The 22,036-nt window shown below is 42.4% G+C and overlaps 1 protein-coding gene across 1 annotated transcript; it reads left to right on the forward strand.

Moving 5' to 3' along the window:
- Positions 1–10,186: 10,186 nt before the first annotated feature.
- Positions 10,187–11,122, forward strand: LOC307130295 (olfactory receptor 1D2-like; the record flags this gene model as incomplete). Its single annotated transcript, XM_079823264.1, has 1 exon — positions 10,187–11,122. The coding sequence occupies one exon, from the start codon at positions 10,187–10,189 to the stop codon at positions 11,120–11,122; it is 936 nt and encodes a 311-aa protein (XP_079679390.1).
- Positions 11,123–22,036: the final 10,914 nt, after the last annotated feature.

Below are 22,036 nucleotides of genomic sequence, written 5' to 3' on the forward strand. Positions count from 1 at the left end.
ATTTTTATCTAGTGCAATAAAGGTTACACAGAATATTACAGCAAAATTGCACACCAAATTTTAAGGAAATCCAGTCAAGCAGTCAGTCTCTATTTTTCATCTCAAAGTTTTGCTCCCCATGTCATGTATTTTAAGATATTAGTTTGGTGTTTGGTTTGGTGTAATTGTTGTGCAGTACCTGGTGCAAGTATCTGTTCTCTACTTCATGGAAAATATTATTTATTTGACAGTTATTTGAATTATTATATATACAGTTTTGTTTCATATTTTTATCTCTATATGACAGATTAAAGAACCTAAAGAATTTGTTAATGCACAATGTTACAACAATGTTATAGTTAATTAAATGCAAATACTGTAAAAAAAAAAAAAAAAATTCAGTCATTTTACAGGAAAGTATTGGTTAAATGCATTTCTTTTCTATTTTTAGAAATGTAATGTAATGTAAATCACAGTAAAACAAGAGTTGCATACTGTGATTTCACAGTTAATGACATAGTTATGAACTGTAAAAGTACAGAAACTCTGCTGTGTAATTTCAGTTATCAGCTGTATTTTATAGTGTATCAACCATAATATTAATATAACCAGTAGCCAGGAATGAACATTATATTAAATACTATATATATATAGTATTGTATAGTCACATTTCATACAAAAAAAAAAGACACTTTTGGGGGATATAAACTGAAAATGAAACAGATGACACAAAGGTCTGTCATGCTTTAATTTTTACTCAACCCTTACGGACACCTTAGCTCGCAGCAGATCAAAAATAAAGGGTGTATGTCAGGTGCTAAACCTTTAGCAAATAGCCCTTCATACTACAGCCTTCAATGCCACCACTCTTCCAAGGGGGAGCCTATATCTGTGCTCATAAAAAGGGAGAATGCAAAAAGCACTAGAAGAACTCTCTCTTACACCAAGGCGACCACAGAGGAGCTTGGGTTCTACTTAAAGACCCCAATGTCACCGGGGGAGAATGGCTCAGCCCTGCCTGAATGAGAGTGCTCTACTAAGAACTAGTCTTTTTACTATTCTTTGTGAACCAAGTTCAGGGGAGTATTGAAGGGGAGCAACAGCCCTACTTAGAAACCCAACAGTAGTTGGGGAGGGAGACAAATGGAATGGGAGGAACTAAAGAGCCTACACAATACCATTTGCCCAGCATCAATCCTTAATGCCAGCCAAAGGGGAGACATAACTCAGACAAGAAGAAGGTAGTTCCCTGAAGGAGGGAACGGAGACGTACGTCCCGTCGCCACAGTTCCTTACCATCACTGCATGGCCGAGTCACTAGTTCGGCTCCTCAGTGAAAAACGTCAGTGCGATGCTCTCGCTTCCTGTTTATACCCGCGGCGCGGGGCGGAGCGCGAGATGAAAATCTCGCACGCCAATGGCCCATTGGCCTGTTCTCTAAATCTCGAAGCTGATAGGGGCTCCCTGAAGTGATCCCAATTCATCGGCTACGTCCGACGTATGTCGAACGTGACCGACTGAAAGGGAACTACCTTCTTCTTGTCTGAGTGGGTTACCATACGTAAGTCGGTCACTATGACGTACGTCGGTATTACCGACGAATTGGGATCCCTATGGAAAACGCCACAGTTACTACCACTTCCAGCGCCCAGCGAGAGCCCCTCAGACCCCGTTCTGATGCGGGCGGGGAAATTCACGCAGGGAGAGTCACCCTGCTGTTCCGCAAGACCCATTCAGCAGACTTATTGGATAACGCTGGGAAAGCGTGCCCGAAGGACGCTGTGGGAGCCACATCATGCCCGGAGGGAGTTACCATGTGGAGAGAACACGTATGGGCTGGCCGTGGGCAGCACAACATACGGAAGTCCCAGAGGTGGCCCCGGCCTATACAGGCGGGGGACGACACAGAACTGAGACGGCAGAGGAACTCTGCCAAGGGAAAGACACAAGCTCACCGTAGGGAGCTGTACCGTGGAGAATACACGTATGGGACCGCTGTAGGGGTCACGACATACGGACCCCAGTCCGACACAAGTTCCACCAATGCATACAAGTGCCAGACCTGGCGTCAGACGCTCCACCACATCCGACTGCCGAGGTGAGCGGAGGGCTCGACAGGGTTCGCCAATCCTGGGGAACTCGACTGGAGAAAATAAGCGCACGTATCCGTTCCATGGGGAAGGGAATGGCGCAGCAAGCTGACACTTAGAACGGGCACTTCAGCTGCTGACTATGGGAAGCGAGCACACGAGAAGCCACCGGTTCTACACGTAGGCTATAAAACCTAGCGAACGTGTTAGGTGTCGCCCAGTCCGCAGCTCTACAAATATCTGTCAGCGAGGCGCCACGAGCCAGCGCCCAGGAAGAAGCAACACCCCTAGTGGAGTGGGCTCTTAACCCGAGCGGGCAGGGCACGTCTTGGGCTTCATAAGCCAAGACGATGGCGTCCACTATCCAGTGGGCCAACCTCAGCTTGGAGACAGCCTTTCCCTTCTTCTGTCCTCCGTAACAGATGAAGAGCTGCTCTGAGGTCCTAAGCTTTGCGTTCTGTCAACATAGACGCGCAGGGCGCGAACTGGACAGAGAAAAGCCAGGGCTGGGTCTGCCTCCTCCGAAGGCAGCGCTTGCAGGCTCACCACTTGGTCCCGGAAGGGAGTAGTGGGAACCTTGGCACATATCCAGGCCGGGGTCTCAGGGTTACCTGAGAGTCACCTGGCCCGAATCCCAGGCACGATTCGTCGACCGAAAATGCCTGCAGGTCCCCTACCCTCTTAACTGAGGCCAATGCAATCAGGAGTATTGTCTTTAGAGACAAGATCTTAAGCTCCGCTGACTGTAAAGGCTCAAAGGGCGCCCTCTGAAGTGCGTCAGCACCAGAGTCAAGTCCCAAGAGGGTATAAAGGGAGGACGAGGCGGATTTAATCTCCTCGCCCCCCCCAGGAACCTGACGATCAGATCATGCTTGCCTAATGAATTAACCATTAACCAGGTCATGATTGCGCTATAGCGGCAACATACACCTTGAGGGTGGAGGGAGACAGCTTTCGCTCCAACCCGTCTTGAAGAAAAGAGAGCACAGATCTGACCGAACACTTTCGGGGGTCTTCTCGGTGAGAAGAGCACCAGTCGACGAACAGGTTCCACTTCAACGCATATAGCCGTCTCGTAGAGGGGGCTCTGGCGGAAGTGATGGTGTCAACTACCGCTTGTGGTAGGTCACCTAGAACCTCCGCATCCCGTCCAGGGACCAGACATGGAGTTTACAGAGGTCCGGACGCGGGTGCCACAGGGTGCCGCGTCTCTGAGTCAGGAGGTCCTTCCTCAGAGGAATGGGCCAAGGAGGTGCTGTCGCGAGGAGCACTAGTTCCGGGAACCAAGTCCTGTTGGGCCAGTACGGAGCTACCAAGAGGAGCTGCTCCTCGTCCTCCCTGACCTTGCACCGTGTCTGTGCAAGAAGGCTCACTGGGGGGGAAACGCATATTTGCGTAGGCCCCGGGGCCAGCTGTGTGCCAGGGCATCCGTGCCGAGGGTTCCCCCGGGCAGGGAATAGTACCACTGGCAGTGGGTCGTGTCGGGGCGGCAAACAGATCGATCTGTGCGGCCCCAAGCGACTCCAAATCAGCTGGACCACCTGGGGGTGGAGTCTCCACTCCCCGGGCAGCACGGGCAACCGTGACAGCTCGTCGGCCGCACGATTGAGCGGGCCCGGAATGTGGATGGCACGAAGGGACCACAGATGCTTCGGACTCCACAGAAGGAGATGGCGGGCGAGTTGGGACATGCGGCGGGAGCGTAGACCACCCTGTTTGATGACGTACGCAACGGCCGCAGTGCTGTCCGTCCGGATCAGAACGTGCTTGTCTTTGAGCGACCCTTTGAGGTGGCTGAGAGCAAGACGAACCGCCAGCAACTCCAGGCAATTGATATGCCATTGCAGTTGGGGCCCCGTCCACAGACCCGATACTGCAAGCCCGTTGTACGTGGCACCCCAGCCCGTGGATGAGGCATCCGTGGAGACAACAGAATGCCTGGACACTTGTTCTAGAGGCACTCCTGCCCGTAGAAATGAAGGGTCCGACCACGGGCTGAAGGTTTGGCGGCATCTCGGCGTCACTTGGACACGGAGGGACCCGCTGTGCCACGCCCATCTCGGGACTCGATCGTGTAGCCAGTGTTGAAGCGGTCTCATATGGAGCAGCCCTAGCAGCGTTACTGCGGCTGCTGCTGCCATATGCCCCAGGAGCCTCTGAAATTATTTCAGTGGAACCGCTGTACTGCGTTTGAATGTATTCAAGCAGCTCAACACCAACTGGGCGCGCTCCTCTGTGAGGCGCGCTGTCATGGCGACCGAGTCGATCTCCATCCCGAGAAAAGAGATCCTCTGTTCGGGACAGAGTTTGCTCTTCTCCCAGTTGACGCGAAGACCCAACCGGCTGAGGTGCCGAAGCACCATGTCCCTGTGTTCGCACAACTGTTCCCGCGACTGGGCAAGAATCAGCCAGTCGTCGAGATAGTTGAGAAGACGAACACCACGCTCTCTCATGGGAGCAATGGCCGCTTCCGCGACTTTCGTGAAGTCACAGGGCGACAGGGACAGCCCGAAGGGCAGGACTTTGTACTGACATGCCCGTCCGTCGAAAGCAAAGCGTAGAAACGGTCTGTGTCGAGGGAGAATCGAGACATGAAAGTACGCGTCCTTCAGGTCGATCGCTGCAAACCAATCCTGGGGACGGACGCACCTGAAGATGCGTTTCTGCGTTAACATTCTGAACGGCATCCTGTGGAGGGAACGGTTCAAGTAAGGCAGGTCCAAGATTGGCCGTAACCCGCCGCCTTTCTTGGGTACAATGAAGTATGGCCTGTAGAACCCGGACTTCATATCGGCTGGAGGGACCGGCTTTATCGCGTCCTTCGCCAGTAGGACAGCGATCTCCGCCTGAAGCACGGGGGCATCCACCCACGCAATAGACGTGAAGTGAACGCCCCCGAACTTGGGCGGACGCCGGGCGAACTGAATCGCAAGCCGAGTCTGATGGTACAGATGACCCAGCGAGACGGGCTGGGGAGCGCTAGCCAGGCCCCCAGAGACCGAACAAGCGGGGTCATCGGTACCACAGACGTACCCGCAGCAGGGCAGCGAGGCGGAATGCAGGGACCCCAGGACGACATGGGAGTGGTCCGTGTAGGGGTCTGGGTCTGACACACGACCTGCATCCGCTGAGGGGGTGCGCAAGTGTGGGAAGGCCGCTTGAGTGCGTTCCCACAGCCGGCACCCCCTGCTGGCGATTTGGAGAGGCACCAGAGGCTGACAAGGCATGGGTGCGTTGTAAACCGCCCAGCGCGCTCTCCAAATGAAGGAGGGGCTGAGCGTGGCAAGGCTTTGTGGCGTTGCACACGGTCTGCCTCACCTCCTTCCTCAGCGGGGAACAAGAGTGGCGAGGCATAGCGTCGCGCACTGTCGTCCACACACCGCTGAGAAGAGGGGAATGAGAGTGGCGAGGCTTGTAGCGTCACACACTGCCATTCTCGCCCTCTTGTGGGGAGGGGAATGAGGGCGGCGAGGCTTGTAGCGGCATACGCTGCCATTCCTGAACTCCCGAGACCCAGAGATATTGGAACTGTTCTTCTCTTTTTTTTTTTTTTTATATATATATATATATATATATATATATATATTTTTGGGTACCACTGGCTGTTTTTAACCCCAGTGGCGGAACAGAATTACTAATGGTTTTTACCCGGCCCTCCTCCGGGGGAAGAACAGTCCCGAACCAAATCCGGGTCAATGGTGTTTCTGGACATCGTCTAGCCAAGGGCCAGCGCTGTGCGCAGCTCAACCTCGGCTGAGAACTACCCTCATGCCCTAAGCAGGGCGGAGGTGGCCTGCCAGTGGCACTGCCACCCCACCGATGAGGGTAGTGAGAGAGAGGAAAACTTTATACAGATTATGGCCCTATTGGTGTTCCATATTTTGGCACCAATAGTTCCATAATGCAAAAGCCTTCCAACGCACATCCGGGAAAGGCAAGGGGCAGGCAAAGCGATTAATGCGTTGCACTATGCCTCAGCCAACCGGGAAAGCATGGCTGTCGAGTATGAATCGGATTCAGCACGAGCGCCCACTATTATAGTGGGAATCTCAGCATCATCTTCATTTTCAACACATAACAGCCCTCTCTCCGATGCAGCGATTGACATCTGTCCTCTGCTAGAGCCTCAAACGAAACGCTAGGTCCTTTTTTTTTATTTTATTTATTTCTTTTTTAGGACCAGCAATGCCATCTGTAAGCTACCAGCAGACATGTGAGACAGTGGGCGTGGCCGTGAGACGGCACACGGCGCGCTGAACACTCAAGCCCTTATGAAAAAGGCAAGACGAACAGCGCGCCGACGTGGCCATGCTCTCATGGGAGAGCATAGACCACCCACAAACACAGTCTCAACATGCGTAGCCGGCGAGTGACGCGCACTGAGCTGCCGTGGCAACCCGCGCTGTCACCCGGCAGCTAGACGGCACACGGCGCGCTGAACACTCAAACACTCAAACCCTCACGCGGAAGGCGAGATGACCAGCGCGTCGACGTGATCCCGTTCCCCTGAGAGAACACGGATCACCCACGAACACAGTCTCAAAATGTTTATGCGAGAGGGATCGTGGCCGTCAGGACAGGAAACAACCGCATCCAGAAACGCTCGAGTGGAATGACGTCTTGAAAAAGACGCAGTGTCACACCCGTGTTGCTCTTTTGTGAGGAAACGATCTTTAAACAGTGCTGAAGCACCCAGGGGAAGACCGCGGCAACACACAGGTGGTAAGTGCAGTCCTGTGTTTGCGCTCACTGAAACAAACGCCCTCACCAGACCGACAGTTGCTGTGAGAACAGCAGTTTGTTATGCTGATGCAGCGGTGAACATGCGGTCGCACTGATTGTGCCTTTTCGCCAACACAGAGCGTCCTTCTCGTTCTCTGGAGCATCTCTCTTGCATATAGGCTTTCTTTTAGAAAAGCAGGCTTGCTTCATCAACGCCGTTCGGCTCCGAAGTGAATGACGTCAGTGTGATGCTCTCGCTTTCTGTTTATACCCGCGGCGCGGGGCAGAGCGCGAGATGCAAATCTCGCACGCCAATGGCCCATTGGCCTGTTCTCTAAATCTCGAAGCTGATAGGGGCTCTCTAAAGTGATCCCAATTCATTGGTAATACCGCCGTACGTCGTAGTGACCGACTGAAAGGGAAAGAGAATTACTGTAATTTGTCATTAATGATATAATCCTTAAAATAATGGTCAAGTTGTTAATTTACAGATATTGTTTGTTATTTTACATGAATTTGTATGTTATTTATGAAAACAGAAAAATACTGTATAAATAATACAGTAATTTCCCTGTATAAAAAAATGAGAAATTGAGCGTCAGCGTCAGTTCTGGCAGACCAAGTAGTCAAGACGCTGCTAACGTGATTGACAACACCACGGTCTCATCAGCTGATTTGCATCAGCTGTTTCAACTCCCCTCGCTGCTAATGGCTACGCTAAAAACAGGGCGCCTATTTAAAGCAGATTCAGTTCGCTCTTACTACTTGCTGCTCGCTGCTTTGCAACCCACCACCTCCCCACCTCCTCCTGTCGTGTATAACGTGGCATTTGCTTTATGTCATTGTTGGTGCTCTGTTCATAGGGGGAATAGTTAAGCTCTCCCAGTCCTAAAATGTGTGATCGTTCCCTAATGCTGCTGCTGTCTCTCTGCTATTTCATGGTGCTCATGAAAGGTCAGAGGACTCCCTGAACAGAGCCATACCGCCAAAAACAAAATTAAATTCAGATTCATCAACTATTGCAAATTATTCAATAAAAATTTCTAAATTTTTATTATCATGTGTATTCTTGACTTAATGGATCTGACAGAATTACTGTAATTTGTCATTAATGATATAATCCTTAAAATAATGGTCAAGTTGTTAATTTACAGATATTGTTTGTAATTCTACATGAATTTGTATGTAATTTATGAAAACAGAAAAATACTGTATAAATAATACAGTGATTTAACTGTATTAAAAATGAGAATTACTGTAATTTGTCATTGATATAATCCTTAAAATAACAGTTGTTTATTTACAGATATTGTTTGTAACTTTACATAGTTTTAAACATAATTCAAAATTACAATAAAATACTGTAAAAAATGATTTTTTTTTATAGCGTGTTGTGATGCAACTGTATTCTATGTTGTTATTTGTGTGTAATTTTGTTTTATCAGCAGCTGTAAGGTGTGTTGCTAGTAAGGCCTGTTTTAGCAAGTCAGATTAGCTGCTGTCTGCCCTTATATTTGCTATAACATGATTTGTGCACTGTAGTCACTTTGGTAAGGAAATGCTTGCTTAGAGCTCAAAAGAAATAATAATAACTTAATACATAATAATAATTTAGCAATAAGTACATCATTTGTTAAACTGTGTAACACTGTATATATACACTCACCTAAAGGATTATTAGGAACACCATACTAATACTGTGTTTGACCCCCTTTCGCCTTCAGAACTGCCTTAATTCTACGTGGCATTGATTCAACAAAGTGCTGAAAACATTCTTTAGAAATGTTGGCCCATATTGATAGGATAGCATCTTGCAGTTGATGGAGATTTGTGGGATGCACATCCAGGGCACGAAGCTCCCGTTCCACCACATCCCAAAGATGCTCTATTGGGTTGAGATCTGGTGACTGTGGGGGCCATTTTAGTACAGTGAACTCATTGTCATGTTCAAGAAACCAATTTGAAATGATTCGAGCTTTGTGACATGGTGCATTATCCTGCTGGAAGTAGCCATCAGAGGATGGGTACATGGTGGTCATAAAGGGATGGACATGGTCAGAAACAATGCTCAGATAGGCCGTGGCATTCAAACGATGCCCAATTGGCACTAAGGGGCCTAAAGTGTGCCAAGAAAACATCCCCCACACCATTACACCACCACCACCAGCCTGCACAGTGGTAACAAGACATGATGGATCCATGTTTTCATTCTGTTTACGCCAAATTCTGACTCTACCATCTGAATGTCTCAACAGAAATCGAGACTCATCAGACCAGGCAACATTTTTCCAGTCTTCAACTGTCCAATTTTGGTGAGCTTGTGCAAATTGTAGCCTCTTTTTCCTATTTGTAGTGGAGATGAATGGTACCCGGTGGGGTCTTCTGCTGTTGTAGCCCATCCGCCTCAAGGTTGTGCGTGTTGTGGCTTCACAAATGCTTTGCTGCATACCTCGGTTGTAACGAGTGGTTATTTCAGTCAAAATTGCTCTTCTATCAGCTTGAATCAGTCGGCCCATTCTCCTCTGACCTCTAGCATCAACAAGGCATTTTCGCCCACAGGACTGCCACATACTGGATGTTTTTCCCTTTTCACACCGTTCTTTGTAAACCCTAGAAATGGTTATCTGTGAAAATCCCAGTAACTGAGCAGATTGTGAAATACTCAGACTGGCCCGTCTGGCACCAACAACCATGCCACGCTCAAAATTGCTTAAATCACCTTTCTTTCCCATTCTGACATTCAGTTTGGAGTTCAGGAGATTGTCTTGACCAGGACCACACCCCTAAATGCAACTGCCGTGTGATTGGTTGATTAGATAATTGCATTAATGAGAAATTGAACAGATGTTCCTAATAATCCTTTTGGTGAATGTATATACTGCATTTATGTATCGGTGAGTTAATGTGAGCCCTAATATATTAGCAAGAATATGATTGAAAACTTTAAATGGACAAATGCTACATGCAGTTCTACCAGTGAGTACAGATTGGGCATGTTTTAACTTAAGAGAAAAGCAGCCTTTTGAGAGCTTGTTAAAACTGTTTTGAATTGTTTGTGGCCAAAGCAATTAGCATGAGACCAGTGTCCATATATAGCAAACCAAATCAAACCTTTACAGAACACAATGGGAAACATGCAAACGGAAAACATGGTGAGATTTCAACTGTGAATTTTAAGGAAAAACTATTTATGCTTCTTTTAGAGGACATTTCCTATGTGCAGCTGAGCAAACCGAATGTAAAAATGTATAACATACTTGGATAATGTTATAAGTTTTGCGGGGAGGGGTTCTCATTTTCACAATACATTACAGTAAATTCATTACATGTATGCACTGACTAATTACATATATAATTAGTCTTAATAACTGCATAATAATTGCGTATCATTCCAGATGCGGTCACCGCTGGAAAATGAGTCCAGTGTCTTAGTATTTACACTCTCTGGACTTAATGAAACAATGGAAAACAGATTTGTGTTTTTTTCCCTCACTGCACTATTTTATCCCCTAATGGTGTTTTGCAATGTAGTTGTTATTTTCACTATAATCTCACAAAAGACGCTTCATGAGCCGATGTATGTGTTTATATGTAATTTGTGTATAAATGCACTTTATGGCACTGCTGGATTCTACCCTAAATTCATGTATGATTTATTAGCACAGGATCACATTATTTCTTATGTTGGATGTATGATTCAGATATTTGTTATTTATTCATCTGTTTTATGTGATCTTTCAACATTAACAGTGATGGCATATGACAGATATGTGGCAATATGTAGACCACTGGAGTATCATTCAATAATGACGAATAAGAGGGTTCTTGAATTGATCCTTTTCTGCTGGTTGACTCCATTGTTTTGCATGTCTGTTTTAATTGTATTAACAGTCAGACTCACGTTATGTGGCTCTACTATTGAAAAGTTATATTGTGAGATTTGGGCAGTTGCAAAATTGTCGTGTTTTTCCACAACAGTAAATAATGTGTTCGGGTACATTGTTATTCTTTCATACTTTGGACATGCAGTAATGATATATTTCTCCTATATTCAGTTGATTAGAAAGTGCATAAAGTCAATAGAGGTTAGGCACAAGTTCATGCAAACATGTGTGCCACATCTGTTTTCATTGTTCATTGTAGCTATTGCATTGTTTTTTGATGTACTGTACAGTCGTTATGGTTCAAAGAATGTTCCTCAAGGTGTGCGTAATTTCATGGCCCTGGAATTCCTACTCATACCACCCATTTTAAACCCCCTCATTTATGGACTAAATCTGACAACCATACGGAAGGTAGTTTTTAGGCTGATTTTCAAGAAAAAAGTGTGAATATCTGAGTGAAGTATCTGAGTAGTCTTTTTTGTTAAGGCGGATTTTTGTTAAGCTTTAAATATTTAATGCAAATGCCACAATAGATTGTGTGTAACAATTATTCTTCTGCCAGGTAATATTCTTTATAGTTATTGTTTGTAGCAACTTTGCATATTATTATGGAATTATTTTAATGAGCAGCCACAGGTACAATAGTGGCCAAAAGTTAAACATGTTAAATATTTTGCGTAGTTGTACTTTGATTCAATTGTTTTATTCATGATATGAAACATGCCAAATTATGCAGAAAATTTTTTGCCCAGGCTGTCAAACAAAGAAATTGCACATGCAAAAACAAAAGAGAAAACCTCTCGGTTACGTATGGTAACCCTCGTTCCCTGAAGGAGGGAACGGAGACGTATGTCGGACGTACCGACGAATTGGGATCACTTCTGGGAGCCCCTATCAGCTTCGAGCTATATAGAACCGGCCAATGGACAATTGGCGTGCGAGATTTGCATCTCGCAATCCGCCCCGCACTGTGAGAACTGATTATGTTGTAGTCATAACATGTAGTCATGTATGATTTTTCCTGTGAGCTTTTTTTTCTATTCATTTCTATTCTGCATGTTAAAATAAAACCTGTTGCTGTAGTTTGCTTTATTTTTGTGCCAAATAATTTTGTCAGATAAATAACAAGTAACAAAGTTTAGTGTTTTTTTTTTTTTTCTAACCCTCAAATTTAAAATATTTTCCTCATATATCAATGGTTTAATAAAACTTGTAAGGCACTCAAAACAAATAAAAGAGCAGAACAAAGACATAGCAAAGAACAAAGAAAACATACTTTATGGAGTGTTAATACAATATGTATCTGATGTTCAAATGTGTGAGTGAATGTGTGTTAGTTGATCTATAAAGCGCAATGGGCGGCGCCATGTTAGTTTGCGCCTCAGAATCGGATCTGTCGGATTTACAACACTTGAGTTCATTCTCGTCTCACGAAATACATGAAAGTAAGTGATCAGTGAACTGGAAGAAGAATAGAGTAAACTATACAGTTACTATATAATGTGCATGTATCTGATGTGAATAAAACACGTAACGTTAGTCAAATTATAACCGTCTGAAAGGATTGTCATTGCCGCTTGCATAGACATCAGTGTTTGTTTTTTGCTAGTAGAGCTACTTATGAACATTTAAATGTCTGAAACCTGAAATAAACATGATGTCGTTGAAAACACTGAATAGTTGTCATGAGTTGTGATGTGAGCAGCGCTGAGCGTCTGTCTCTGGCTCAGACAAAGCGCGAAAGCACGTTTGAATTTTGGCACCGAAATGAGGAACCGAAATCTGCGTTCTGATTCGGTCCGGTACATACCGGTTATATAAGTACCGGTGCCATATTGGAACCGGATTTCGGTACCCAACCCTAATTGTGATGCCCCCCTCCTCCCTCCTAATATTATGGAAGTAAAAAAAAAAAACTACTTCAGGATTCAAAATAGAACTTTAATAAAATAAATTGTAATTACAGTTATTTAGAATTGTAGCTCTACAGCAAGAAATAAAAACTAAAATGATACATATTAAATAAAAACATTTAAAAAGAATAAATATTATTAGGGCTGCAACTAACAATTATTTTGATAATCGATTAGTTGGCCGATTATTTTTTCAGTTAATCAGATTAAAAGCCAATTTTTTATTGTATCGAATAGAACACTAGAGTTTTCTCCTTAGTATATTGTTATATTAGTTGGTTTGTGCAGTTCCCTGAGGAAATCCAAATAATTGACAAAAAGGATTATAGAAATATCTGTTAAACAGAGATAAAAAAAATATATAGAGAGAGAAGCCAGATGTGGGTACTATGACTGTATTATACATCGACCTGTTATATGAAGATGTCTGACATTTTTATCTCGTTATCCCTGGGAGAAATTTAATCCATTGAAGATATTCTGAGATTTGTGGATTGTGTTAATTAAAATAACTTTTGCATTACGTTGCATGAGCAAGATTGGGTGACCAAGCTAAACAGACATTTTTTAACAGACATAATATACACATTTTACAATTGTCATGATTCCGGCCTGTTTTAATTTTAGTTTTAGTTGTGCTCACGTTTGCTGGTGTTGGTTAGAAGACGCATTCTGCACCAGCTGAAGGCACCTGAGTGATGACTCTGAGACACCAGCATAAAGCGCATTACAATAATCTAGTCTTGAGCTGATAAAAGCATGAATAGCTTTCTCGAGGTTGGAACGATTCAAAAATGGTTTGACCTTGGCCAAAAGACGTAGCTGAAAAAAACTAGCTTTAACCACACTGTCAATTTGTTTATCAAATTTCAGGCTACTATCAAAAGTCACATGAGATTTCTGATAGTCGGTCTAAGCTTTGAAGTTAGCGTATTAAGGTCAGAGGTTGCTGGCACTCCACCCCGGACTGTCACTCCATCAAGAACAACATCTTCCATAATCTTTTGCCCGGACTCATCAGCACTCATTGATTACATCCACACAGCAAATGTCAGAGTGTTAAAATCCCAGAGTTTTGATGACCAGAGTATAATTTATACACTTTGGAGTTAACTGGGCTTAAAGTACACTTGTCAGGTTTCACCATAAACTCTCTCAAGTGTTAGTGTGTTGGTTCAGTGTTGATGTGGAGCTGTTGTAGTGTAAATAGTGGGATGATGAACTCTTTGAGAGTCAATCTGTTGCTGTCCCGTCCGCACATGAGTTTAGGTTTCGATACGTCATCAGATCGACTACGCTGTCATTGGTTGAATCAAGATGCAGCCTCGTGGACACCAGTTTCCAACTGACATCCGAAGACGTCGTCGACATTTTGATTCCGCGCGACCGTAGGTAAGAAACCACCAAGTGAATCATGCCGAATATTCCTGTTTGTCTTCTTGTTTTAATTCTCATAACTAAGACACTAAAAACGCTAATGTAGAAGTAACGTTAGAAGAGGTGTGACGTTTAGTAATTTAGTTTAACTATAGCTAACTTAGTATATCAATGGTAGCTAAAGTGATTGTGAATGTTAAATCTGGTAAAACTGTTTTTAGTGGTAACGCTAACGTTGATGTTGACCATTGAATGAAATTTCAAAATGAAAATTCAGCAATCATTTGTTAACGTTAGCTGCCGCTCCCAATTTCGCGCCTTGTGCAGGCTAAATTGACTAGCTAGCCTGGAAAGCTAACTTTACAGATTCCCATCTGAAATGATTGAGTCTGACTTTACTTGCACTACATTTGGTATTGTGCGTGTTCAATAAACCAATTGTATTTTTATGTTGTAGTAATATGTGAGGAAAACTACAGCAATGCTTTTCAAAGTACAGTACCAAGGAAAGAAGAAGTACATCAAACTCAATGGAGCATCATATCCAGCATTTCTCAGGGAGGGTAAGTTCTTTTTTAATCATTCTTCTCTTCGTTCTCTTCATAATTGGAGTTTAGATCAGAGGTCGTGTTAACCGAATATTTTCCGTCATTGACTACGTTAATTTGAGCAGTGATGGAAACATCTGAATGTCGAATCAGGGTTCCTACAAAGTCTCGAAAGTTTGGAAAATGCTTGATTTTAATTTATTTCTTCAGGCCGGCAGATGTAACTAAAAATATAAATAAAACCGGCTGGCAATCGTTTTTTTTTTTTTTTAAATAAATATCGCGAGGCAGCCTCTTTTACGAATCACGTCTCGTGTAATTCCATGTAGCAGCTAGTTGGCGCCTCGTGTATTCGCCTGGCGCGCAAACATCTAAGAAATGTTGCTTGCTGTAATTTTGTCGATAACTGCCTAGAAGATGATAGATAAAAACTGATTGCGTCGACGATCAACAGACTGAAAGGCACACACTGTGAGCGCTATGGGAGAATAAGCCTTCACCAGCCATGCCAAAGGTAATCGGAGACAAATGAATTTGACTGAATACTATTTTAAAAACATTATTAAATTAATATCGAATCAATATATAACTGTAATGTAGGGAGGGAAGGGGGGATGTTCTTTCCGTCGTGCACGTTTGTGTGAGCACTCTGGTTTCTATTCACAAAAGCGAAAGTTTACATTTTAACGTCTGCAGCATTGTAGCCAGTCGAAAGTTTAGTTTTTTTTATGATGCTTAGAGGACTAAACTTTCGGAGTGACCACCGCTTTTACCAGAGATCTGTGCATCATGTCTTACTGTGTAAATGCAGACTAAGAGCTGCCACTGTCAAGAATAAATAAAACAAATCAGTGTTGGCTGAATATGTTTAGATTCAGTTAAATAGTCTATTGATAATACTTAAACACTCTTTTTCACGTGTCCTTTTTAAAACAATGCTTAATTATTAAAATAATATTTTAAGGTATTTAAGGAAGATATTCATGTATTATATACTCATTATTATTATTCCAACCATCTACAAAAAACTCAACCTAACCTACAGTTGACAACAAATATACAAACATATAACCACATTTTTAAAAAAGTATCCAAAGAGTGATTTAATATAAGTTGTATTTATATTGAAGATTCTAATATTTTAGCTTGTAGTTTTCTAAAGGGGCGCGGTTTATACTATTTATATTCTTTCATTTTGTTGCTGCTTGAAAAATGGATTTAGGGACCTTAAAAATGCTTGAAAGTGCTTAAATTAAACTTCAAAATCTGTACAAACCCTGACTATGAAAAGTGACTCTTCATATATTAAAAAATGCTTAATCTAGCCTATATGCTCCTATATCCTGTAAATTCATGATTAAAAATGAAAATGTGAATTAAAACAAATTTAATTTAAATTAAAATAGAGTAATATATTATGGTGCAATTTTAACGACCATATCCATCAAAATAAAGGACAGTGTGAAAGTCTTACGCAACCACTGGTTTAGATGTACGTTTATATGAAATTTTATTCTTAGCACCATGCTAGTCTACCTTAGCTTTGCCCATTAAGATAGAAATTGTGCTAAAAACATTATTGTTCTCCCAATTTCTAACCCTAACACAACAACATGTTTTTTCTGTATTCAAAGCTAAAGAGAAGTTCAGCATACCCCCTGAGACAAACATGTATGTGCTGGATGACAGTGGAACAGAGGTTGATGAAGAGGTCTTCAGCGACATCTTGGAGGAAAAAGCAGACATCCTGTGGACCATTGTTAATGTTCTTTCAGTTTCTGGTAAATGATTGTACAATTACAATGTACATTGCAATGTACTTCTCACCAATGTACGATTTGTGCTTTCTCTGTTAAAGGTCTACTTTGCATATTTCCAACCTTATCTCTTATCTGTCAGTGTTCACATAAGGATGTGAAAAACTACATTTGAGATAAAATGGATTAGCCGGTAAGACTGTTGACTTAAGTACTTCTCAAAAAACAGTCAGTCTTGCCATCTAGTAGTTAATGTATCAAGGCCTAAACTGCTTAAAGTCTGGCCACATTAACTACCAAAACTCATGTAATTCTTGGAAGCAGTCTCACCCAGCCTTTTTTGAACCTCTCCTCACTTAAACCAGTGGAAACATTGACTGAAATATTTTTTTTTTAAATAATGATCTTTTTGCCCTTTTCAGACTCTCCCATCCAGTCCTCGTGCACAGACACCTTGTCACTATCATCACCCTCATCGGACAATGATGCTTCTCTGATGTCCCCAAAAAGACAGCGCATTGATGACGCCTTTGTGATGTCCCCAAAAAGTCTACATAGTGATGACAGTTCTTCACAAGCCAAAGAGGTGATGTTTTTTCAGAACATTTCTCTTTGTTGTAAACATTACATTTACATGTTACTGTTACCATAACATTTTCCCCTGTTGTCCAGCTTGTCAAAAGAATTCTGGAACAAAAGCCTGGAGGGGAGAAAATCCTTGCAAAATATGCAATGACAGGAGAGATGAAGGACCGAGCACGCCGTGATCTTGTCAGCATTGTTGTTGCTGAAATGTTTGAAAAGTATGGGTAAGTAAAATACTTTATGGTGCATGATTTTGTAAAGTGTTTATATTGAATGTGTGTATATTCATAGTATTCAATTGCAGATTTGGTAGTTGTAATCAAATAGGTGATTATCATTAAATAACAACTGTGGCCAATGAGCTGTGGCCTTGCGCAGATCATAGGTTTTCCAGTGTGTTGGTTTTAATACACAACATTTATTCCACAGACGTGCTCCCCCTATGGATAAAAGAGCACAATATGCATTGGGGATAGTAACACTGTTCCCCTCTCTAAAAGATCCCTACTCCAAAAAAGGCTATGTGAGTACATATTTAAAAGTAAGGTTAATCTTAATAAACAGATGAATAATGTTCTGGTGCATTTTAGAAGTCTAACACTTCTTTTCTAAAGATCTCTATTGATTCATGTTGAAACCATTTTTTTATACATTTCCATCTTTGTTGATACTGTCTTTAGGAACACTTTTTTGACATAGACAGCAATGAGGGCTACATTGCCTGGAAGATTAAAAACACACAGCGAGAACTCAGCAATGGCGGTACCAATGGGGGTAGGAGAAGGAGCTCTCAAACTACAGGCAGCAGCGGACCAAACTTGGAGAGAGAAGTGACTAAAGTGCAGCAGTTGGAGGGAGACCAGTGTCGTGAGGCCATATCTCTACTGAAACACAGCACAGACAACGAACAGATCTTCATGAAAATGAGAGAAACCTTCCAGCACAGGCAAAAGTTGATCCATGATCCTGAGCAATGCAGCACAGTGCTTACTGTGTTCCCAAGGTTTCTTGACACAAAAGGCCTGGTAAGTTTTTTTTTTTTATTATTATTATTTATTTATTTTTGTAAGCACATTTATTATGTTTTAGCAATGTCAAGAACAGCTGTTCAAAGATGAAAACGGTCACCTACCACTATACCACCATCATCAAATACACATGCTTGCTTCCTCCCCTTTAGGTGGCGCAAGACTTTGACCTGTTGTTTGGAGCTGAGACTTCGTCAAAACTCCTTGAGAAATGGGATTTCCTGAAGGCCAAAGTAATAGAGCAAGCCAAGGACATCAGCAAGACACCCCTGCTTGACCATCTCATCCAGTCTGCAGAGGAGAACACTGATGAGGATGACGAGGTCCCAGGTAAATAATTTAACTGAATCTGGTGTGTATCTTTCAAATGTCGACTTACTTAATTTATTTACCATGACAAATAGTTGTGTAGACAAATAATATATTTTTTAGGGCTGCAACAACTAATCGATAATCAAAAATAATCAAGAAAGAATTTCATTATCAATTCATTGTCACTTCACAATGGTGTAAAACGCATTTCTATGCATAACACATCTGAAAAACAGAGCAGAGGTCGCAAAGTTAGCTGCTGCGAGAAAATTGCACAATACAACACATGAGAATGTTTTATATTAAGTTCTTCAAACTGACTTTTAATTGTATTAACGTGGCCTGTCTTGTCAGATGCTGCGGCAAATGTGTGTGATGTTTAATGCGTTTCAAGATGTTTTCCTCAGCATTTTACACAAAGTCCTGTCAGTAATTGAGTCTTCGTAAACTTCACTGAATGAGCGCAAGTCAGTACATCAATCAAACGGCGGTCGGAATGGAAGCGCAATAACCCTTGACTGAAGCCCACGTAGATTAATTTACTACCGTTTTCATAGGCTTCAATTGGCACAATGTTTGAAGGAGAGCATTGTGCAGAATAAAATTTCCTCGATAAATTGGCCTTTTAATCCAACCAATTGATTAATAATTGACAGGTTAATCGATTATCAAAAAAAATTGTTAGTTGCATAACTAGTATTGTTATTGAAAAGAGTTTTGAGTTTTAATATTGCTGTAGTATCAAAGGTTTTGGTCAGGTGTATATCATGCTTAAAGCAGGTGCTTCTGCCTTCTCAGGTTGGGATAGTGACATGGCCTCACTGCTACTGCTGGTCTACCTACTGCCACCACCTCCAAGTGGAAAGAAGGGAGCTGTAAAGATCAGTACCCGGGAAGCTGTGGACCATGTAGTCAAATTTCATAAGGTCAGTGTGTCCTAATCTCCAATGGCAATAGCCATTGTCAAAAGGCAATTGTGTAACCCCCCAGATTATTAATCTGTTTCTTTTCAATGCCACCTCCACAGAATTTTAAATCTGATAATTTATGTTTTGCCTCCTTGAAGTATAGCAAATAGAGAGTGGCATTCACCTCTTTTGACTGCAGTCTTGTGCTCGTTCCATCAGAGTGTGACTTTAGGAAGTCACAGACAGGTTTCTATCAGAGTGTGACTTATCCATCAAAATGTGATGTTCAGTGTAGATTCATTTCAGTTTATTGTTATCTTACAGTCATGTCGCAGCCTTCAGGAGCACTCTGGTCCAAACCAGCGGAGGCAGCCCTACATCCTGGCAGTTGGGACGACAAGAAAGCACATCCACGAGTTCTACATTGCATTGGATGGTGATCTCCTTCCCTGCAAGGGCAAGTCTTCCCTGTCAGCCTTTGATGAACTTTTCAAAGCACATTATGTTTTCGGCATCTCCTATGACCAGGCCTTAAATGGCATGTACACATTTGTACAGACCACCATCTACAACATTGATGTAGGTCATTCTCACGAAACTCCCAGAGTCAAGGACCTAAGAGCTAAGCTCCTCAACTAAAGAGTTATGATGTTTAGATGCTTTGTTTGCAAGTCTAGTTTTGTTACCGTTCAAATGTTGATCCGTCATCTCAAAGTTTTCCATGCCTTTTATCCTGGTAAAAAGTTTCAGTTAATGTGTGACCAGGCTGGATGCCACCAGAGATTTTGGACTTTTTCAGGCTTTAGAAAACATCTCCATAACAAACATAGCGCTAAAAATCTAGATCAATTTGAGAACGAACCCGTCATAGTTGAGAACGATCCCGTCATAGTTGAGAACGAACCCGTCATAGTTGAGAACGAACCCGTCATAGTTGACGTATCTGATGATATTAATTTAATTCCAGAGCAACCAGAGAATTCTCAAAGCTGTAATGAGACCAGGCAACATACCCAAGAAATGTGTGCATCCCTTATTGCAAATCTCCAAAGCTGTGGTGTGGCTACTAATGTCATAACGACTGTTGTTGAAAATATGGAGGAACTTGTAGAGGAATTGCATTCAAATGTTAAAGATGATGTTGTAAAATTACTCTCTAACGATGAGGAGATCAGAACAAAGTTTGATGATTATTTTGACAACCTTGAAAATCCATTTAGCAAATTGAACACTGAGGCAAAAAGGAAAAAACATTTCAGTGAGAAATGGGGTATTGTAGAACCTGTTGAGGTAGCCCTAGGAGTGAGGTATGACGCTAGAAGGAATCGAACTACTGGCACATATGATCAAGTTCCCATAACAGACAAATTTGTTTATATTCCTCTATTGCAAACTTTGAAGTTCATATTCACCAACCAAGAGATCTGTGATCATTTTGTGCAGCCTTGTGAGAAAACTGGGTTTTACAAAGACTTCTGTGATGGTAACTATTTTAGAAATCACCCCCTCTTCTCTGAAAAACCAAACTCTCTCCAAATACAGATATTCTACGATGATTTTGAAATGGCAAATCCTCTCGGATCCAAGCATGGTATCCATAAGGTTGGAAGTATATACTTTGTTTTACGAAACCTATCTCCAAAGATTAACTCCGCTCTTATGAATATTCATCTTTTAGCCCTTTTTCATACTGAGGATGTGAAGAAGTATGGATTTGATTTAATCTTACAGCCCCTCGTACGTGATCTGAGAATCCTTGAGTGTACAGGAATTGAAGTTCCTTTCTCTGATGAACCAGTTTACGGAACAATTGCACAAGTTACTGGAGACAATTTGGGATTGCACACATTACTCGGGTATGTTGAATCATTCAGTGCAAACAATTTCTGTCGTTTTTGTCTAGTGGACAAACAGACCTCACAAACGGTTTTCAGGGATGATGATCCAAGAATAACATTGCGTAATAAAGCACTGCATGATCAGCATTGCAATGACCTCATGGTAGATCCTACACTGCCATCCACATTTGGGGTTAAGCGACAATGTTTATTCAATGATCTACAGTACTTTCATGTTTCTGAAAATTATGCTGTAGACATTATGCATGACATATTGGAAGGAGTGGGGCAATTTGAGCTGAAGTTGCTGTTTGCTTACCTCTCAGACAACAAAATCATATCCAAGACAGATGTTTGTAACCGAATATACTCATACAATTATGGCTTTGTTGAACGAAAAAATCGTCCAACCAGAATAAACTTGGAGCAGACTGGAAACGGAATTGGTCTCAATGCCATTCAAACTTTTTGCTTAATCCGGAATATGCCCTTGATATTTGGAGATGTTTTACGAGAAGGAAATGCCCACTATAGACTCTTGTTGCTTCTGTTGCAAATTATGAACATTATATTTTCTCCAGTTGTTACTGATGGAATGACAGTATGTCTGAAGCATCTCATTGTTGACCATCACCAACTTTTCAAAGAGCTTTACCCACATCGCAGAATGATCCCTAAACATCACTTCATGATTCATTACCCCAGAGTAATTCGAAAAATAGGTCCAATTCTACATGTTCGGTCAATGAGATTCGAAGCCAAACATAGGTTTTTCAAGAACACAATCAAAAATTTCAAAAATATAACAAAGTCATTGGCCCAAAAACATCAGATGGCTATAGCATACCATTGGGAATCAATGCCATTTAAAAGTATTGACTGTGGGCCAGTAAAAAGTGTTCAGCTCATTGAATTGCCACATGGTGAGATGATTGCAGAAGAACTGCAGGTTGACTTAGACTGTGAAGTTGATCTGACTTCTTGGATCACTTGTTTTGGAACTGAGTATCGTCCAGGCCTTTTAGTTTGCACGGACAAAGAGGACGATTTGCCTGTATTTAGTCAGATAAAAGACATCATTGCATTTAATCGAGA

The sequence above is a fragment of the Gobio gobio genome (genome assembly GCF_949357685.1).
Source record: "Gobio gobio genome assembly, chromosome: 8".
NCBI classification, from domain to species: Eukaryota; Metazoa; Chordata; class Actinopteri; order Cypriniformes; family Gobionidae; genus Gobio; species Gobio gobio.